The 20,645-nt window shown below is 39.8% G+C and overlaps 1 protein-coding gene across 1 annotated transcript; it reads right to left on the reverse strand.

The window, feature by feature from the left end:
- Positions 1–964: 964 nt before the first annotated feature.
- On the reverse strand, positions 965–20,549 carry LOC149298979 (transforming acidic coiled-coil-containing protein 2-like). Its single transcript, XM_089486908.1, has 17 exons — positions 20,479–20,549; positions 15,746–15,906; positions 14,102–15,269; positions 11,710–11,758; positions 11,159–11,366; positions 10,414–10,475; positions 9,902–10,011; positions 9,581–9,737; positions 8,538–8,678; positions 7,871–7,960; positions 6,936–7,076; positions 5,867–5,943; positions 4,982–5,025; positions 3,130–3,290; positions 1,329–1,435; positions 1,127–1,247; positions 965–1,030 (listed from the first exon to the last, which is right to left on the reverse strand). Exons 1-17 carry the CDS (start codon positions 20,547–20,549, stop codon positions 965–967), a joined length of 2,934 nt encoding a protein of 977 aa, XP_089343034.1.
- Positions 20,550–20,645: the final 96 nt, after the last annotated feature.

A 20,645-nucleotide genomic window follows, 5' to 3' on the forward strand; every position in this document is an offset into this window, starting at 1 on the left:
TTCTGCCAACCACGTTATCCCTCCTAAAGACTCCCAAGCCTTAAATCTGTTATTCCCACTTCATCCCTCAAGCCCAAATTCTTTATCTCATTAACCCTTTAGGCATTTGCCATTTCATTCTCCTTCGTTTTGTAGAATTTCTTTGACACAATCACCTTCCCTAAAGGCGAGGAAGGGGACATAAGAAATGTTGTGATACAGAAATGTGTAAAACAGGTTTTTCAGTAATAAATAATAAACTGCCGGGAAGACTGGAAAAAAACATGAATGTTTGAACATCAAGAAATACATGTTTGGCTAGTTATATTGAGAGATTTCAGTTTTGAAAGTGGGGGGCCCATAAGGCTGTAAATCATAATTTGTTTTGTTAGAATAAATGGGTATATGGTTTATTGCACCTGGAGAACTAGATTTCAGAGAATGATAGCATCTGGGGAGTGAAGTTTACATAAGATTTGATTTTTACCGATTAGTATATTTAGTTTTACGATACCTTAAATAATAAAGACTTTTCCAGGTTTTGCATAAGATATTTATTTACAGCACACTTTTCATGCATTATTTTGTCTTTTTTACGTGAATCAGCTGGCACTGCTTCAACTTCAAGTCCAGTAGCTGAGGTTTCCCACCCTTTATGAAACAGTTTGAGACACAATGGGTTCTTCCCAGACACATAATGAGCTCTGAGCTCTTTAAACACAATGCAGGACTGGATATCAAATTCATATAAAATATAACAAGACAAGTGGAGATGCACAGCCAGGTTTCTGCCTCCCTGATACAGGAAGGGCAGGCAGAGGGGTGCCTACGTTACACGCTTTCTGGGCCTCTCTGAGCCTCGGGTGCCCCCTCTTTACATTTCATCCAGGGTTAGGTACAACGAGAAGGTGAGATCTCTCTTTTCTGCATTATCCAGAGTGCACACTGCTTGGAAAACAAGCGTCTCTAAAAAATCAGCGGTAGATTAACTCTTCCCCATCTTTGAAATAAGTTCATCACAAATCTTGGTGAGTTCTTCAATCTCTTTATTCTGTTTAAAAAAAGGGGGGGGGGTGGCAAATTAATTACATTAAGCGACGCACAGTAGACTGAATGATTACAAATGATCTTTTTATATATGTATAACCTTTTGCTCGAGTGTCCTCTCCAAAGCATCCACCTTGAGCTGTTCCTTCCTGAGGCTGGCTTGGTAAGCAGCATGTTCTTGTTGAGACTTACTACGCACCTGGGCAATCTCTGCATTGGCCCTATACGGATACATCACAAGGTTTAGAGTACATTAAACTTTTTGGTGTTACTTGCATCTACTGCATGGATTCCTCGCTCACCTGTCCAGCTTCTCCTCCGCATGGATTTTCAGGGCATGGTACCTCTGCTCCTCCTTTTTCACCCGCGCCAGATATTCCTGTGCACACTTTTTCAGTACTTCCTCATTCTATGGAAAGGACAGATGCATTCAATCGTATTATGGATATTTATGCCAGCAAGGGATTCTTGTATATTTACTTGCCCTTCATTATATATACATTTCTATTACAGGTTCTTGTTTGAAATATAGTTGGTATTGAGAGTACTATATGCACTTGGTGGAAAAAAAAAGGTTGACACTTTAAGTTGAACATTTGTTGCCAAACTGGAAGACTATAGACCAGATGCGGTAGTCATAGGTGTTTGTCCGGTCCCATACTGCCTGGAATTCCCATACTATTTAATTTGGTCTGGACCTCCAGCCTGTGCTTATGGCATACAATCTCCAAATAAAAAAGCTTGGGCATTTAATTATTCCTTATTCCCCACTGAGGATGTATTGTGATGTTGACCTTCTATTTTGTTTTACTGTAAATCTCAAAAAATAGGTTTCATGTACTCCCTCAATAAAAAAATCATACATTGCTCCTAAATAATTTGGTGTACCCCACCTCATTCTAGCAGATGATTAAATGGATACATTTTACAGATGAAAACTAGACTTAACAGCATGAGGGAAAGGGATGGGGTGCAGGATGGTCCTTAGGCATTTGGTTTTCAGATGTTGCTGTTGAAAGTAGGCTGGAAAATGGAAATAACATGATGCTTGTGTCATATTGTTTATTGTTTAGCTGTCAGGGTGATATCCAGAAATAGAGCAGGTACTATGTGGTAGAGGCGTTAAAAAATGATGGGAAGAGAGAATCACTGGAAGGCTTGGGGTGTAAATACATAATATGCTGACAGCATGAAAGTTAGCAGAATCCAGGTTTGGAGACAATGGCAAGTAGGGAGATAGGGCAGCCGCCATAGAGGGAGTTGGTCAAGTGATGGTTCTTTTGCAACTGGAATAACTGCTGCCTAAATATTTAGCAGGTTACCTTCTTTCAAAATAGATTAGCCATTGTGAGAGGACAAAGGAAGTGAAAGCATAACGACAGACGCAGCAGCTGAAAATCAAGAACAATCTAAGGAAACATATGGCACTAGGTTGGCGTTATAGAGCCTGGTAGAACAAGATATGCCAGATTAAGTGATATTTCGAGCATGAGATCTTCCACCGATGCTTGTGGACATGCGGAGATTTCCTGAAGTTTGTTAGTAAGGGTATTATGATCAGAATAGGTAAGAAAGCCCAAAGATAACAATGAATTGTATGACTGCTATATGTGATGGATAGAAAGTTAACGATGTCTACTGACTGCACTTAAAATGCACCTTGTTACACTACTTCAGAGTATAACCCAAGTATATTCCACTATATGAGTGAAGAATAGAGACAGGGTAAGGAGATTGGGGGATTTAGTAAAGAGCAGGCTTTGCCTTGATATAACTATCAATGACTGAACATACTATGTGGCACAGGGAATATAAGGTGATAGGAAATTGGGATAAGGGATAGAAAGCAGTGGAAAGAGGTCACAAATAATAGTAAATCAACTGATGGTATAACTAATTCAGACTGATAATTTTACTTTAGTAAGGCTCAAATACTGATACTAAAATTGTGTTTTAATCCCTTGTTGTTGTTGGGACAGACAGCAACACTGAACCATTAAGTTTTACATAAACTTTAGAGAGTGATGATGGCGAGACTCATTCCAGAAGAAGAATTACAACGACAAGAAAGAGGAATAAGTGAGTATATTGTACAGCACTTGCCTTCCGGAATCCCTCCAGAACATCCTTCATTTTTTCATATCTTCGGAAAAGATCCGCCAGTGACTTCTCCACAGAGTTGAGATCTGCTAGAGCCTGCTCCTTTTCCAGAATTAACTGCTGCACTGTGTGATGTGAAACGGACTTCTCTCTCTGCTCATCCTCTGTTAAAAAAACCACATCACAAGGTTTAATGCGCGTATATCCAAAGGGGTGGCTCAGGACAGGCACATTGGATTGCCTCTTCCATCACATCTTGAGATCCGTGATGGATTCCGTCCCATCCAATCTACCATAAACAGGACCAGATGGAATAGCAGCACCGTAGGGAATAATAGGAAAGCATCCGGGCTGCCGTTTACCTGCTTTCGTATGAGCATTGAGTTCTACAGCATTAACACCCACAATAAGATATAAGAGCACTGAGCTATCTTCTTACACCACGCCATGTCAGGTTATCAAGACGATAAATACATAAATATATACACTAATTAACACATGCTTTAACATGAATATGCCACTTCCCCTAGACATATTTTTGCAGTGTCATACCAATGAATGATGAACATATAGATGGAAACGTTGCTGGAAACACTGTACACAATATACAGATAGATTTACAGACACAGAGCGCAGGGTTGGGGATCTTACCTGGGCTGCCTTATGTTTGCAAGCGAAAACAAAAATCAAGAAAGCATAATGTACAAAAACAAAACTAAATGAAACGATATTAGCAAAAGCAAAACAGGTCAATTAAAAGCAGATTAGAAACTGGTTGGGAACTAGTGGAGACTATATCAGGTGCAAAGAGATGGGTGAAACGGGCTTCTAATTCTAGGAGTTTGCACATCAGTGGGAAACCAGGTCTTTGGGGACAGCCAGCTGCTGCCTTGGGATAATGGAAGCTACGTTCCAACAAAAGCTGGACATTGGCCCAGCCAATGGACCGAGACGCAGGCATGTCTGGCTAGGAAGAAATAAAAAGAAATACAAAGAAGTTGTCCATTTGCTTAAAATTTAATTGTTTAAAAAAAAGTGATGTGCTAGGCGATCAAGTGAGGATTTTTGCAGGATAAATATTTTTTGTGTCTTGCTGCTTTCGCTTAAACTAAATATAAGCTCTATGTGCTGTGTTTGTTTCAGATCCTTTAGATATATGGAAGACATCATCTGCAGAACTATTCAGCCCATCAACTCCATTATTTGTGCTGTAAAGACCTCAAACATTATTTGATCCTTATCTTAGATTCATTATAACCATATGCCTATCCCATGCATGTGGTGCCCGTTATATTAACCTCTACCACTTCTGCTGGGAGACTGTTCCATTGACATATGACCTGCACTCAAAAAGGCATCATCCCATTAAACGTCTTTGAAGCACATGCTGGTATTTCACATGCAGTAAGGAGACCACACCTTTTCAATGTTTTCCTTAACCCCTTAAGGACAATGGGCCGTCGCTAAACCCATTGAAAACAATGCATTTTGAGCCCATACATGTACGGGCTTTGTCATTAAGGGGTTAAAAGAGAGTACTACTTTAGGACAACGTCCTTATAATTCAATCACTAAGAGCATCTATTATGGGGCAGCGTCTGCCAAATTAAGAAAACTGGTTTACATTGATGTGTTTACGTAATTCATTCTTAACTAAAATGTTTAGTTTCATAAATATTATCTTTTTCAATACAGGATGGTTGTGCAGGCTTCAAAGACTAGAGCCTGAAACTGCAAGTATATTAGTAACTACTTCAATGTTGGACTGCTCACGGATATGGTTATTTCAGGATCTCCTAATTTAACATCTAAAATCTAGTCTTGCTTCAACAAAATACACGAAAAGAACACTTACCTATCATTTGTGCTATCGTCTTCTCATATTCTGCGACAATCTTCCTAAAATACAGAAAACAGAAATGTTAACAAAGTCTCTGGTGCAAAATGGTCAATAAAGAAAATAAAGGTCTTGCGAATCTATTGGTTTGATCAGCATCATGTGTGTTTTCTGAGCTGCGTGTGTCCGTCTTGTCAAAAAAATCTTCAGAACTATAACACTAAAAGCCTGGATAGCTTTACAGAATAGCCACAGAGAGCTGTCAGGGGGGCCACCTGGTGGCCAAAAAACTGTATCTCACAAAATTAGATGAAATACAAATTTTTTTTATTTCATATAACTGATTGTCTGCAGCCTCTTCCAAGTTTTACTTTGTTTCAATTGTATCTTGGATTACCTATTGTGATGTTTCTGATTCCACCTTATTAAACATCGTACCATGACTCTGACAGATAATGTCTCTCATTCAGATGAGTCTATGGATTAGTAGTTATTATTGAGGGATTTTCAATGTGTCCAACTAATCTGTGGTAATGCAGTGAGAACTATCAGAAATTTCAGAGAGAACACAATCATAACTATGTATTTTTTCTAAAACTCTCCATGAAATCAAACTAAGGAAGACTGTCCATGACCAGAGATACTGACTACTAACGATACAGACGCTGAGACTCTGCATCTTGCTGAGAAGCTTTGCTGGTAATCCACTGGTCATTGCCAGATGGAGGAGGCTTTAGTGCTTGGTATCTGCTGGGGCGTTTGAGGTATAAAAAGCAGGATTACTGGGTGAAAGAAGAGGATTTGCAGGTTTGCTTAAGTTACATTCAGCTAAACCTCACTTAAAGCACTGATGTTGGCCAGGTAAATACATCTAATACAAAGATTGTATTGTCACTGCCTTACCTCATCTCTACCACCTCACATCGACTGTCTTCATACTTCTTCTTCCATTCCACTGCCTCCATCTCTTTGGCAGCAATCTAAAGAATAAGGCAAACTTCATGAGTGGAAGATGCAGAGAGAAAAAACAGGACTGACTGACAGGAGGGTCACAGTAGGTCAGTCTGTCTTTCCCTGTCCATTGTGCCAAGTGGCATATGTATTGGGGTTTCTGCCCTATGTCTGACCCTGAGGAGTACCTCCAGCCACCATCCAGGGACTACCTCGCTCAACGTATCCTCAGTCTAATCCTGGAGCTCAACCTCAAAGGGATGTGTGGAGGCCTCTGTGATGTAAATAGGCTGTATATAAGGCCTTATCAGCCTATATATATCTATATACTGATATATACCTATATATCAGTGACCAAGCAGGGAGCCTAATCGCTTGACGTGGCCACCCCGTGGACCTTACACCCTAGGGCAGAAGACGCCAATGATTTTGCATGACCTCTGTGTTCATTGTGTTCATGGGATACCATAATAAGAATTCTTTGGCTAGTCTACCAAGAAAGATAAGAATGTTGGCAAAATCAGTTGATTGTTTGGTATACAAAAGATAGAATGTATATTTTTGTTACAAAATAAAAAAAACTATAAAGTACAAGCTCATGTTTAATGTAAGAGGAGAAACGTGTTCCAACAAATAATATTTCTGTCCGTCCTTTAATCGGATACTTGATGAATGCACTGCAGTCTGCGCACCACAATGTATTCAGCACTCTGTGACATCTAATGGTCATATGGTGGTATCACTCTAAACGCTGCGGTATTGTGGTGCAACACTGACACACAATGGACGTACTATGCCATTTAAATTACCATTCCAACGCACAATATCCTACTAGGTCTGGGCTGTATTTATACTGGATATTTATGTGTATTAAAAATGCATTTCACCGTAGAACTGGTAGGTGAAGTAGGACAGCGATAATCTGATAAATATATTATATATATATATATATTATATAATATACTGTATATATATATATATATATATATATATATAAACAGGGTGCATTATAAGAACTCACCTCTTCCCTGGCAAGCTGGAGCGCTGCATCTATATCAGGCTGCTGGTAAGGTAATAAGAGTCCACTGCTGGATGTCTCCATTGCCACAGCTCGTGAGTATATTGAGTTAAGAGGGGGGAGACCAACACCTGTCGACTCATGCTGTAGATCACAGCAAAAGTTAGTTAACTTTAAAACTGGACTAGCTATGTGGTGGTCCATACTGTACTTGCGCATGCAAAGAAGATGATGCAGGCACTCACAAGCACGACATATTTGTTAGCACAAACTTGGCAAAATATGACCCTCCATTTAATATCACACTGCCTGAGGATGATGTGAATTTTAGTTGAATAAAATATCACACATTATTATCTGATTCTACAGAAAACAGCACACACAGATCATTACCATACAACTATCCCATGATGGATAATACCCCCTGATTATTGAACTGCAGCACTGGACTAATTTTAATGTTCCACTACGACTAACCCTTCAGGCAATGACGATATTTTGTACACAATGACCTCTGATTACCAGTACAACAAGTATTTGTGGAATACACATCCTTACTATCTCCCCCATGCATTGGTATTATTATACAACGGTGCCCTTTAGCTTGATGTCGGAGAACATGATCACAAATAAATTAAATGGCTTTAAATATAAAACAACAGAAAGTACTTGAATGAACAAAAACTATATCTCTAAAAATTAATTTAGGTTGTGTAATGTATAATACACAAATTAAAACAATATCGATTGAATGCTGATAACATAAAATTGTATATATTTAACAGCTTAATTTTATTTTCCTGAAAAGTACAGAACAATATCTGGATATTTTAAACAAGTGTCCTTTATCAACTACATGAAAAGCGAGTGACGCTAGCATAGAAGGACACACGCGTGCAGATGGATGCACTGGTTCACCGCACACACATCCCAGATACCTCTGCTTGCAGAGAGCACTGGGAGGACATGGAAATGTGCCTGGCTAACTTCAGAGCCTCAATTCGCATGGCTGCAAACTCTAGCTCCTCCTGCTCCAGAAGAGGACAAGCCAAACAGAAGAATTAACCAGCGTAATAAACGGCTGCTTGATATCAATGTGAAGGACAAAGGACAAATCTTGAAGACAGATCTGTCATAAAGCTAAAGAACAAGCAGCAGACATAGGCAACGAATAGAGGAACATTAAGGGCATATATAACCATCAGAAAAAAATAGTGATTACTATAAAAATGTATAGAAAACGTAAAAAATATGGCTTCCAGCTGGGGGCAACCGTATAGCAGTTTTGTAAACTGGAGAGATCATTGATATCAATTATCTTCTTATTTATATAATTCTTCGCTGAATGTTGTAATGTTATTTGGTGCATTTTTTACATACAATAAACAGCAAGATTTCCAACTTTAATGGAACAGGGGGGTAAAAGTGTCTGCTTCCAGCACCTGTAACTGCTAAATTTAATTGTACTTATAAACCGGATGCGGGAAATCTAAACTGAATAGTAAGGGGTATGTGAAAAAAAGGATGGACAGTAAATAATAGAGGACATAATTATGATAAAGACAGAAAGAGAGCTATTTATAATTATTTAACCGATCTACATACCTGCAGTTTCTGTGCAAACACCTGTGGGTTCTTCTCTGCTAAATCAGGTTCCAGGTAACTGAGCTGATCGCAGAGCGCAGCTTGATGGGAAATCCGTGAAAGCAAAGTCTCAGCAGCCACATAAGTGTCCTCGGGAGAGCCCTGCAACCACAAAAGTGACTCTTATATCATCAAGGATGAAAGACATTCAATAGATCACCCGTTATTGAGGAAAGGTTTAACTTTTCCAATGAAAATATTTTACTTTTTTTTTCTTTTACTAAGAGCATGCAGACATTATACTTGTTGGTTGTAATGTCTCGCATGGACAGACCACACCGAATAAGTGTGTTTTCAGTACATATAATTATAATGGGTGGCGGATTATAATTTTGTTAAAAGGCTTAGCACCCATTGTTCCCAAACGCAAGTCTTTAAATAATACACTGATTTCAAAGTCACTGAGTAACATGTTCCTTCACGCTCTGATACGAGACACCAAATGACGTGTTGAGTTCCTGAGCAATGATTCACATGTTTGGTGGAAACTAAGTTACAAAGTGTCTGGAGAACTGTATAATTAGACACGCTTCTTCTCTTTTATTAAGTTACACCCTCCCACTGATTTTTTGTTACAACAAAAATAAACATTAAGATACACAATCACCAAACAAATAAGAACAATTGTTCTTTATAAGTCATGGTAAACCAGGGACAAACAAGATGTTTGGACGTGAAAAATCGATCTGGACAAACTGAATCAGGTCCAGAGAACGTGCAAGTCAGGATGTTTATGAAGAACTCTTAGCTTCCATATGTGTTTAACCAAAAATAGTCAGTGTAATGCCAGTGCATACATCATGGGTATTTTCACAGGGATATTCCATTGTAGGACATAAGGAATGGAGCACTGAACAATAGATACATTGAGCTACACACATGAAGCCCTGAAGGAACTTGGGAATTATGGTATATTCTTGCTTAGAGAAAACCCTTGATTACTTTTGCTTTGCCCAGAAAGTTTCTCTGCAATCCATGCAAAGACACAAAAAGTTCATTCTCACCAGCTCCATTTTCCCACTTCCCAGGCCTCCAAGCTCCTCGTCCCTCTGCCGAGTCCGATCTAGAGGTTGGCGGGATGGGTCCTGCATCACCGGGGGAGTCCTAGGGCAGGGGAGCTGTGCGGAGCATACAGTAGACTCCATTCCATCAAAACTAGAACTGTAGTGGATGACAACAATGACAATATCTAAATGTCCTCAAGTGTAACGCAGAGACTTAGTTACTTCACCCTTTACAATATGACGCACGACACCACATGTAAGATAATCAGTAGACCCCCGTTGCCTCATTATAAAAAATAAAGGCATGCTCGGTTTACTTACTCTGTTCCTGGAGTGCAGGTCTCAGAGAATTTAGCTGGTGACTTCACAGGGCTTTCTTGGTTTGCGTCAAACATAAGGTACAAGGACTGCGTCTGAGGTACATCACGGAGCTGCAATATGAGATAAAAAAAACAGGGGCCGAATGGACTAAGAGGTATTTTTTTTCATCTGCTCTCATGCACTACCCGCCCCTCACATAAATCCTTTTAAAGGTAACGGCCCTGTTCGTGTGTTTTTTTATAATGAACACTCAGTTCTTGCAAAGTTCTATGTGAAATATTGTGTAAGTAAATAGTCACAGTTTTACAGCACACCCAAAGTATTTCTGCTTGTAAAACTGACTTTGAACTTCTCCATACTCTACACTGTAAATAAAATGCTTCACATATAATAAATATATATATAATATTGTCAGAATGAAGAATGAAGTCTGACGTCCCTGCCCTAGCCAAGGAAACATTTGTTAATTGTTGATATATGTAAGTTCTGGCCAAATGGAAGGGAATGCTTACCGGAGAGCAAGTTCCTGTTTTCTCCATATACTCAATACTGTATGAGTTTCCATATTCTATGTCTGTAAAAAGTAGAAAAAGAGGAACAAATCAAAAAAGGGACATAAATCAAGATAGTTGAAAAACAGGGATAAAGGTGGAGTTGCGGGGACATTTTTCTTTACTGAACCTGTCTACATACAGAGTAGCTTCTCAGAACAACGCTGACCATGGAGTCGAGGACTATCGATAGTGAGAAATGCAGTGGTGGGATAGACAGACAGCAGAGAAGACTACATGTACATATACATTTCTTCATAGTCACTTAGATTTGGGGATTTATTCACTAAACCACAAATTGGAGGTGAGTTCAGGCAGGATGAACATTTGCCAAACACTGCCGCACACGTCTCCTGTATAATTAAATCCTTTGTCCAAAGTATGCAATATTTCTTGCAAAATATGAAATCAATTTCAACTTTACTATAAGAAAAAAAAATACCTATGGCCCACATTCCACTGCAGAATCTTAAATAATGTCTGCTCATGTATACCTCTGCAAGGTGGATAAGTCTCTGAACCCAGATAGACCTGATTAATACATTACACCTTACTGCAGGCACCTATGATTTTGGGGTTTTATCGTCATCTTTATAGATACATCCCCTCCTGGCTACTAATGATTACAGTTATAACAATTATACAGTTTTTTTATCCATGTTGTTATACTGTACAGCGCTTATTCAGACAATTGGAGCACGCTCACCATCTGTAGATGCGTGGAACTGGTTCTCGTTGACAAAGCTGGTGATATCGGAAGGCTGGGGGTAGTCTGGCTTCTCTGGTTCCAGATCTACAGCCATACACGTCCATTTCTGCCCGCTGACTGAAGAAGCCAGCTTCTCTTCATCCGTAGCATGGTCCTCCGAAGTGATTACAGGGGGAATGTCAGATTTGGGAGGTAATGTAAGCTCCTGGAATTACGTGAGACACAAACCTTTGTAGTGTTAATATGAGGTGATGAACCAGAAACACAAAATACCGCTTATAATAATGCAAAGGAAGTGGTAGCATAACATGTTATTGTATGAGGAACTGTAATATAGAAGAGAGGCAATTGCTACAAATGTTGGTAGAGATTTTAACATCACATAAAGCTGCCCTGTAGGGCATAACCAGGTTAACTCTCCAGACATTCCCTACGCAGAAAGGCTACTCATGCCCTCAATGTTCTAGAAGTACATAAACAAAACATGTAAAGGTTATGTAGAAGGAACATATGCACCCATTATAAACAGCGAATCTATCGGAACAAACCTCGGAGCCGTTTTCATTGACCGGCGAGCGCTTCGGTGATTTCTTCACCCTAAATGTGTCACTGAAACAAAAGATACACAAAATTTTAGTCATGTTAGCCTCAAAATATCGTACAATAAAAGTAGGAATGTGCTAAGATGATTACACGACGTTGCATGGGAAGTTGTTTTCATGTCGCACCTTCTTATTAGTTTATCTTGTTGAAAAATATAGCCATACTGTATGCAGTGCTTGACATGAGTGGCACTTCTCTGGATTGGAGCCAATAACAGCTTTAAGCTGTGTATTATCATTATTATTATTATTATTATTAACCGACACTAGCAGCTGTCTACCTGTACCCTTTCAATGTCTTTAAGAGCTATTTATTTTAATGGGTCAAATTCATACCTCGGGGTACCTCATCTAGTGTCCTTGCCTTCCTGCAGGCTCTGGCTAGTTTGGATGAGCAGGGCTAGGTGTATTAGTGGCTATAGTCAACCTTTGGGACGTCTCAAAGAGAAGAGTTGGTGGAACTGGTTGGGGTAGACAGGGCTAGAGCTCTCCCAGAGGCCCCATAATCATTTGTGATCCTTCCTTCCTCAGAGGGTTATATTGTTAGCCCATGAACATGAGAAAGGAAAATGAGGCATGGCTTGTGGTTTAGGTGTGAAGATGATTAATGGAATGAACACTTCGGCAAATCTCTCCACTGGTAAGCACACAGTCAGCTTTTATTAATGAATAAACTTAAAGAATATACTGCATGATTGTTTGCATAGTAATTATCTTTATGGCATTAAATATACCTTGAATATATTTGAAATGAGGAAGTATGTTAACAAGGGTCACCCAATATTACTTAGATGAAGTTATTATTAATCAATGAGGTTCTGTGTACACCACTGGTTTTCTCCAGTAACGCCTGGGTTTTAGTTAGGCGGGTCATTTAAAGGGAAGCTCTGGAGGATTCAGGGTGACAAAGTCTACAACTGAACAGATTTAGTTGCTACCAGCAGCTGCCGGTAGGTGCTCCACTAAATCTGACAGGGTCTAAAGTGGTTGTGAATCAATCTGAATTATACCTGGATTCATCTAATAAATTACAAGATTTTTTTTTACTGGTGGATAACAACCTGGCAATTACCAGGATAAACTAAGAATCACCACTGGTATAATGATTAAAAACAAAGAATCAGCACAACTCATTGGTCTATTGTATTAGAGTAATTATTATTAAGACTAATGAGTGCCCATGCTGACCCTCAAGTCTACTGCTGTAGCTGCTCTTGGTGTATTTAAATATGGCAGACAGCTTTCCACTGAGGGCTTTCCACCTTTTCCCATATACATAAAGCATTCACATGCTAGCACATTCTATGTATTTCCATTCTCCATTAACATACTTAAAATGTCTTTTAGTTAGATAGACTCTTTCAACTGCTCAGTCCCAGAGGAGTGCACCAAGTACACAAACATGTTCATGTCGTTAATGTATGGAAGCCTTTTCACATGCATAAACTACATAAACTCATGCATAGATAGGAGGTTATGGGAAAGTGACTGATAGTGCTGATGTTACTTACAAGAGAGAACAGACAGACACGACATCTTCTACCATCCTACAGACACAGAGACAAAGAGACAGACAGACAGAGATCGTGTGCCCAGCTTGTGATACACACTCTGTGTTGACACAAGCGTAAAAATCCACAGTATTAGACAGACTGATTCCAGTGTACTCTGCAAGGCAATTTCCAGCCAACTAAACAGAATCCACCACCTATCTCCTAAACCTATAACTCTACCATTAAAACAGATTTACAAAAGATATGCTAATTCCAAAGATTATGTCTTTCTTTGCAATGTAGGTGTTACAAGGCCTGTTGTAGGGTGAAGATCCTGGCTGCTCATTTGTTCTATAGAAACGCATGATAAACAAGGGGTAGTTTGGCCATGAAAATCCTCATGCTTCTTCAGACATTGTTGAAATACAAGTTGAGGATACCTGAAGATTATGGGAGTTGTAACAGGACGACCATAAAGAAGCATAAAATCTATTTTATGATGGTATATTATACGCAATGTTTTTACTGGTTATACCATATATTGTTAGATTTTTCTCTACTACTACTAGAAATATAAACCATACAGCAACAAATTCAAAAGAAATCAAAATTTATCCCCAAATATAAAAACATGTTATAAATGTGCAATTTGTATTTACAGCATCTAGTCATTTGCATTGAGCACGACAATTAAATAAGTGACTTTCCATAGCTGATCTTTCTATGCTTGTGCTACCACATCACTATCCTTTTGAGAGGGCTGAAGGTTACATGCATTCTACAGTGCAGTAATATTCTGTATTGCGCTTATTTCTGCCATGTTATGTGGACGGTGGAGCACTTACGTCTTCAGTGGTGTTTTTTTCTTCTTAGCTGGCTTATTGCTCTCAACGTTGTTTTGCTCACTTGTTGGTATCTCAAAGGAAGCTGGCATTTTTGCAGGAGACTCCGATCTCTGACTAGTGGGCTTAAGTTGTTCTGTAGGCTCCTGGGCAGCTGTAGGGGAATCAGGCAACTTCCCACTAGAAGAGAAGGGGTTAAAATTTGGGTCATCCCATTTATCCAAGTTGTACGTATAGGATCCTTTTCCGATGGGAATGTCATCGGGGTCAACGGGAATAGGGCTAGAAGACCCAGGAGGAGCATCTGGTTTTTCCACTGCCTTCTTGGGTTTGGGTTTCCGAAGTGGCATCTTGCCTGAGGGTTTCTTTCCCTTCCTGGTAGGAGGCTGACCCTCACGTGCCTCCTCTGAATAATCAAACTCCAGCCTCACAGCTTGTCCGATCACTCTTGGGGTATCTGGTGCTTCAGTGGCAGTAGGGGCCACCTCTGTTTCCTGGGGTAGTGATGGAGACTGCTTTCCAGTTTCCCTCAAAAGACAAGAGTCAGTAGGAAGGTCACTTCCAATAGGGACCTCCTGCGGGTCTGCAGAGGAAATTTGTGGCAAGGAGAAAGCTGGTGTTTGTATTTCCCCAGTAAATGACAAGTTTGTATCAGCCTGGGGTACAGAAGAACTGTCCCCTGGAACTGCCTGTGAGCTGCTCTCTATTTCTGTTTCCTGTGTCTCTCCAGCCACTGCCGGCTTAATTTCCTTGGTTTCAGTAGCCTCTTGTTTCTTTGATGGTTTCTTCTTCAGTGATGCAGGACGGGGCTTCTTGGTTCTCCGAAGGGTGCTGCATGCACTGTCTGACCCCCCTAGACTGCAGATCACGTCCTCACTCTGGAAGTCTGAAGCTTGCAAACTTAAGGAGCGAGACAGTTTAGTTCGGCTCACAGGCACAGAGTCTGTGGATTTGCGACGGGCCCTGGCAGAAGGTTCTGAAGAGCTGGACGTGTTATTAGTCAAATCATTGTTACCAAAGTCTAAGTTGTAAGTGCCACTACTGGCTATAGGCTTGTCCTCATCAAAAACCACTGAGAAGGAGCGAGAAGGGGGGCGGAAAGGAGTATCCTCTGTTTCTTCAGTCACAGATGTCTCGGCTGATAATATGCTCTCTATGCAAGACACCAGATCTAAACAGAGAAAATATGCATTTAATCTAAAAAACATTTGCAAGGTACATATATCCCAGATATGTAATATGCTTGTTAGACCTTGGCAATCTTGTAAAATTCATTGATATTAATGGGATGGCAATATCCCAATGAGGATTATTCGCTAACCTATCAATAGTAGGTGAATTAAGGTGTCATTCCACTATGTGTTACAAAGACCAATCTCCTGCAAAAAGAGACTAAGATAGCCCTGATGGCATTTGAGAGATCACACCAATTTATTTTCAGTCTGGAAAGTATGCCGATTATATATGTTAAATACCCAGCAAGGAAGCTCCCTTAAACTCAGCTTAAACTCAATTGAAGAACAAACAAGCTGTTATGATTTACTAACTTACTTTTACCATATTTCCGTTTTTGGAAGCTCAAAAATTAAGGATTTCATTGACAGCATCCCGTAATTCAATTTTTGAAGTATGGGATGGGTTCATTACCTGTGTTCTCAGGTGGTGGTGGAGGTGGGGGGATGTCTTCTTCACGGTGTTGGGGTTGTTGCTCCTGAACCTCTGGCAGGGGAGGGATGGGGACGGGAGGAACAGATTTCACTGGAGTAGTTGACTCCGGGGTCTCGAAAGCTTCCTCAGAATCTGAGCTCCTGAAAAACACAAAAACAAATATAGCGATGATGTGTGCTGGAAAACCGTGCACAACAATATGTATGAAGATAAAAATATAGCTCTTGTAACATATTCACTGCTGAAATAAACTAAAATAAAAAGAAGGGTGGTGCAAAGGGAAAGACGTTGTTCTAAACAAAGGCGAGATCATAAATATGGAAAAACACAGCAGCAGTAATAGGCACAGTGGCGGAAGGAGGATGGGGTAATGGGGTCTATGCAGTTTACAAAAAGTAGTTACAGAAGTGAGGTCAAATAGTTCTTTATTTAATAAATGATGTACAATGTTCCATAGCTGACAATAATACTATGAGAGTAACAGCTGGTGACAGTGGGACAAATCGTCTGATGAATGGAACATAATCCATTCTTCTTTATTTTAAACAATATGATATAATGTGTATATACATTTCCCTGTATGTTTAGCTGTAATATTATTTTTAATCATGTCGTGAAAAGCTCAGTAGGTAAAACATGACTAAGCTCTAGCCGCCTGCATGAACCACTATGGCAGAAAATGTGTCTGGAACACGGCGTGATCCATTGCTGTAAGGGAATAAAGGTGACTCCGTCTTACTAGCCAATGCCCACTCCACCTACATAGAAACATAGACTTTGTTTCGGCAGGTCAGAACCATTTCGCCCATCTAGTCTGCCAGCTTTTCCTGCTGTAAAGACTCAAAACCTTAATAAGCCGTTATTCTCTTCTTAGAATCAGGATTGTCATATGCCTGTCCCATGGGTGTTTCAATTCCCTCACTGTATTAGCCACTACCACCTCTGCTGTGAGGCTGTTCCACCAATTTACCACCCTCTCTGTAAAGTAAAGCATCCTTACATTACATCTGGGCCTATGACCATCTAGTTTTAGATTACGACCTCTTGTTCTAACATTTCTCCTCCTTTGAGATAAGCTTCCCTCCTGTACTTTGTTAATTCCCTTTATGTATTTAAATGTTTCTTTCACATCCTCTCCCTCTCTCCTCACCTCCAAGATACTTATAATGACCTAATACCTGACCTCATTTATCTCTGTTTGGGAATTTGAGTCACATTGTACTGTACTGTGCATAATTTCCTAATAATAATAATAATATAAAAAAGAAAAGTCCTGCCCTGTCCTTGGAGAACATTTACCGCATTAGCTGAGTGAACTAACACTATACATACATTAAATATGTTATTGTCAGTGAAGTCTACATTTACCATCCAATACCACAAACAAAGAGCTCTCCTCTCTTCATTCAACCTACACCCTGGAGAACAATTCTTTGACTTCAATGTTCTACCAAGCTTAATGAATTCCTAATTAAATTACCGCCCAAGGTATGGAAGGGATGAATTATTAAGCGTCTGGTATGTTCAAAGGTAAAGTTGAAGCAGCACCAGGCAAACAACACGACTCCTCTCTCCATCTCTCACTCAACAGCCGCACGGGGAACTTGCCCACCACCCTGACAGCGACGCCATGAGATCACCAGCACGTTCATCATTTGCTAATAGACATGAGATGGTTCTGGGAAAAGTGGTTGTGGACTGCATTTTATGGGAGGAATCCTATGCTGACCCATCCAAGGAAGAGACCTCAGGACCTAAGATCAACTTTGACTAAATACTCCATCTCTGTAATGGCTGAAGTGAACAAAAACCGGCATACACTGTATATGCTGTTTATTTTTGTCCAATCACGACTGAGCTAGGATTGGACATACATAAATACATACATCTAATTGAGTCCAGTTGGTAGTTTAATTGCTGAATAAAAGGAGCGCACACAGAAAATGTAAAATAAAGCTCTTTGTATGGGCACAACTTTAATGACCAGCTCAACTTATTGTTACTATTCTTTATTGACCATTCATGATATATATTATTCGTATCATGCAGTGCTATACAAATATGCAAACTAAATCACAAAACATAGTCACAGTAACAATTATATAACATTTTAGCTTTTGTAATATACCAACTCCTAGATTGTAAGCTCATGTGATCTTGCTTTTTGTTATGTATTGCACTACTTTTTATGTCCTGTTATCCCCTGTAAAATGCTTTGTGATAGACAGTGGTTGAACGGGGCAGCTGTGGGCTCCATGAACAGCTGCCCGTATCGCCCTATGAAGAAACACCACTGTGTTCTGGAAGTTTAATTCATTCTAGCGATGCATTTACCTATAAAACATTCTAGAACATTTCCAACGCAAACATATAGTTAGGCGATTGCAACCACAGACCCCAGTAAATCTCCACAATGTCCCTGTAAGAGCGTAATCTTCCCTGATCTCTCAGAAGCTATGGGGCACGAAGGTTAGGCAGTAGAGTATATATATATATATATATATATACTGTAACATGTGACATAGAATTCAGAAACCACTTTCTTTTTATAATTGTATGATTATATCATAGACTGAAACATCCATACCATCTGACCCAAAGGGTAAATATAGAGATGTAGTTTATATATATTTACTTATTTAAAGATATGCTATGTAAAGAGTTAATTACCTATTATTTATTGATTTATTTAGCAACATCATATTCTGTGGTGCTGTACGGTGGGCAAACAGAAACAGTTATCGTGTCCTAGCCTAACAATAATGGGAAACACAAGCTGTTTAAGGTCGAATTACTGAAGTCAAATAGAGTTTGCAACCTGTTTTATTTTGTATAGGAACTTGTTAATCGCCAGTATTAGGAATTTTGTAGCTGGTCACCCGTGAGAGCAGGATCAACTGAAGAACAGCTTTGTACTTTGTGACGTAAGTGTGGCTCAAGGTACTCTCACAAACATGAGTTACTGTAACTATATGGAGTACGCACTTCATGGAGACTTCTGAAACTAGTCCTTTGTATCGTTTTCACATGAATGTGATCAACAATGTTGCAAAAACCTTCCAGCACTTACTAATAGGAACAAAAGAACAAGTAGATGACCTGGAGTGTCCAACAAAGAAGTTAGGGAGAGGGCTTTAACCATCACAATGTAGATGCCTAAGCCAACCGTTTATCAAGCTTCATTATCCCCGTCCGATTCATGCCAAGCTTTTTGGATGCTAGTACAGTAACTTTCACATATTTGGGAATAAAATCATTAAAAAATGTAGTTTGGGATTTCTAGTAGGCTACATATATAACCCTGTTATTCATCCTAGTGATGCATCGCTTACATGCTGTTGTATACCTTGCATTACTAGCCATGTCGTCACAAAGCCATCACATTTTAGGAACATTGATCTAGCCTTTGATCATGTGTTTCTACTTTCAGGCAAACACATATTACAAAGATTGCATGTTTAGATGAATTAACTCCTTTTAATTATATATATTTATATATATTTACAGTAAATGTGAATGATACATTGTGCTGTATCCCCTCTATCTCATCCAGAAAGATGTGCAATGTATTCTCCAAACTGAAAAGATCCCTTCCTGTACAAAAAAATTCTCATTTATTCCTCTGCATTTAATCTCCACCACTAGGATTTTACGTCTATAATACTTAAAAAAATTAGATTTTCCATAATGTAACATCCGACTGACAAATTTGACTAAGCTTCCGAAATTTACATTACAAAAATGTTCTTACATTTTATTTGTGGTAATAGAACGTTTTACCGGGAGACCTAAGAATTCCATGTGTGAACATCCCTGTGAAGTGCAGACACTTGGGTACATATGCAGTCACTCCATTCCATCACAAGACATCAGTGACATGCATTCCGTGACACGACAGAGAGGCTGTGTGGTGTCTTTCAAAAGCTAATTTCGGATGAAAGGGTTCAGACGTAGAATAGCAGGGGGTCATTCTGTAGCAGTTCGAGGTACTGGCAGAGAGTACATTGGAGAATAGGATTGAGGACACAGGAAAGCGTTGTTGGCAAATATCCAAATGCCGCACAGCTGCTTGAAGCTTATTAGAGGACATTTCTATCCAGCGTGTACAGTATATGGCAGGATTCATGTGTATTCAAAAGAATAAAAGGAGACGGCAGAACGGGTCAGTTCTGCAGATCTCAAATCTTAGATCATAGAAATGTAAAGTCTGCGAGAGATGGTTTCATACGATATAAATGAAAACAGACATCCAAAATGTAAATGCTTTGCTGACAATGACCTGTTCTTAGCATCCGATTTCTGTCAGTGAATAAAAAAGACTTAAAACACGACGACGCATGAGCACTGCATGAGCCGAAGTGTTGTTGATTCCTTGAATGTGATTGAGATATACAGACAAAGTGATAGTAGGTGGGAATGGAAGCCACTGGTTTGGTGAAAACCCTTTAAAGGCTATCTCAGTGCTCCATCTTCCAAGGCTTAGTTGCCAGCCAATATAAAACACAAAAGAACACATAAGGATTCGGAATAAATAAATAAGTTTCGGAATAAATGCTTGCGGCTTTTCCACTAGCGCCGCACTGGACTAGGGACAGCAAACATAGGGACACAGAGCTCGGTCACATTATACACGCCTAAGGAGATTAACGGCGACCAGAGTGGATTAAGTTGTGTCAGAAACATGTGTCAAAGAGAAGCGGGGATTTACTCACATGTTTTCGGAGGGTTCCCTTCCCAGGCTTGTGGCCTGTCCCTGCTGCATTGCTGACTCAGTCCCTCCCATCCTCCTCAGGCTGCAGGTCGGCACCCAGCCTCCCGCACTGTCCAGACAGCAGTGCCTGGCCAAGAGCAGGGCCGTGCGGAGGAGAGCAGCGTGCTG

The sequence above is a fragment of the Sceloporus occidentalis genome, unplaced genomic scaffold, assembly GCF_023333645.1.
Source record: "Sceloporus occidentalis isolate IW3139 unplaced genomic scaffold, rSceOcc1.0.p SCAF_30, whole genome shotgun sequence".
Taxonomy (NCBI): domain Eukaryota; kingdom Metazoa; phylum Chordata; class Lepidosauria; order Squamata; family Phrynosomatidae; genus Sceloporus; species Sceloporus occidentalis.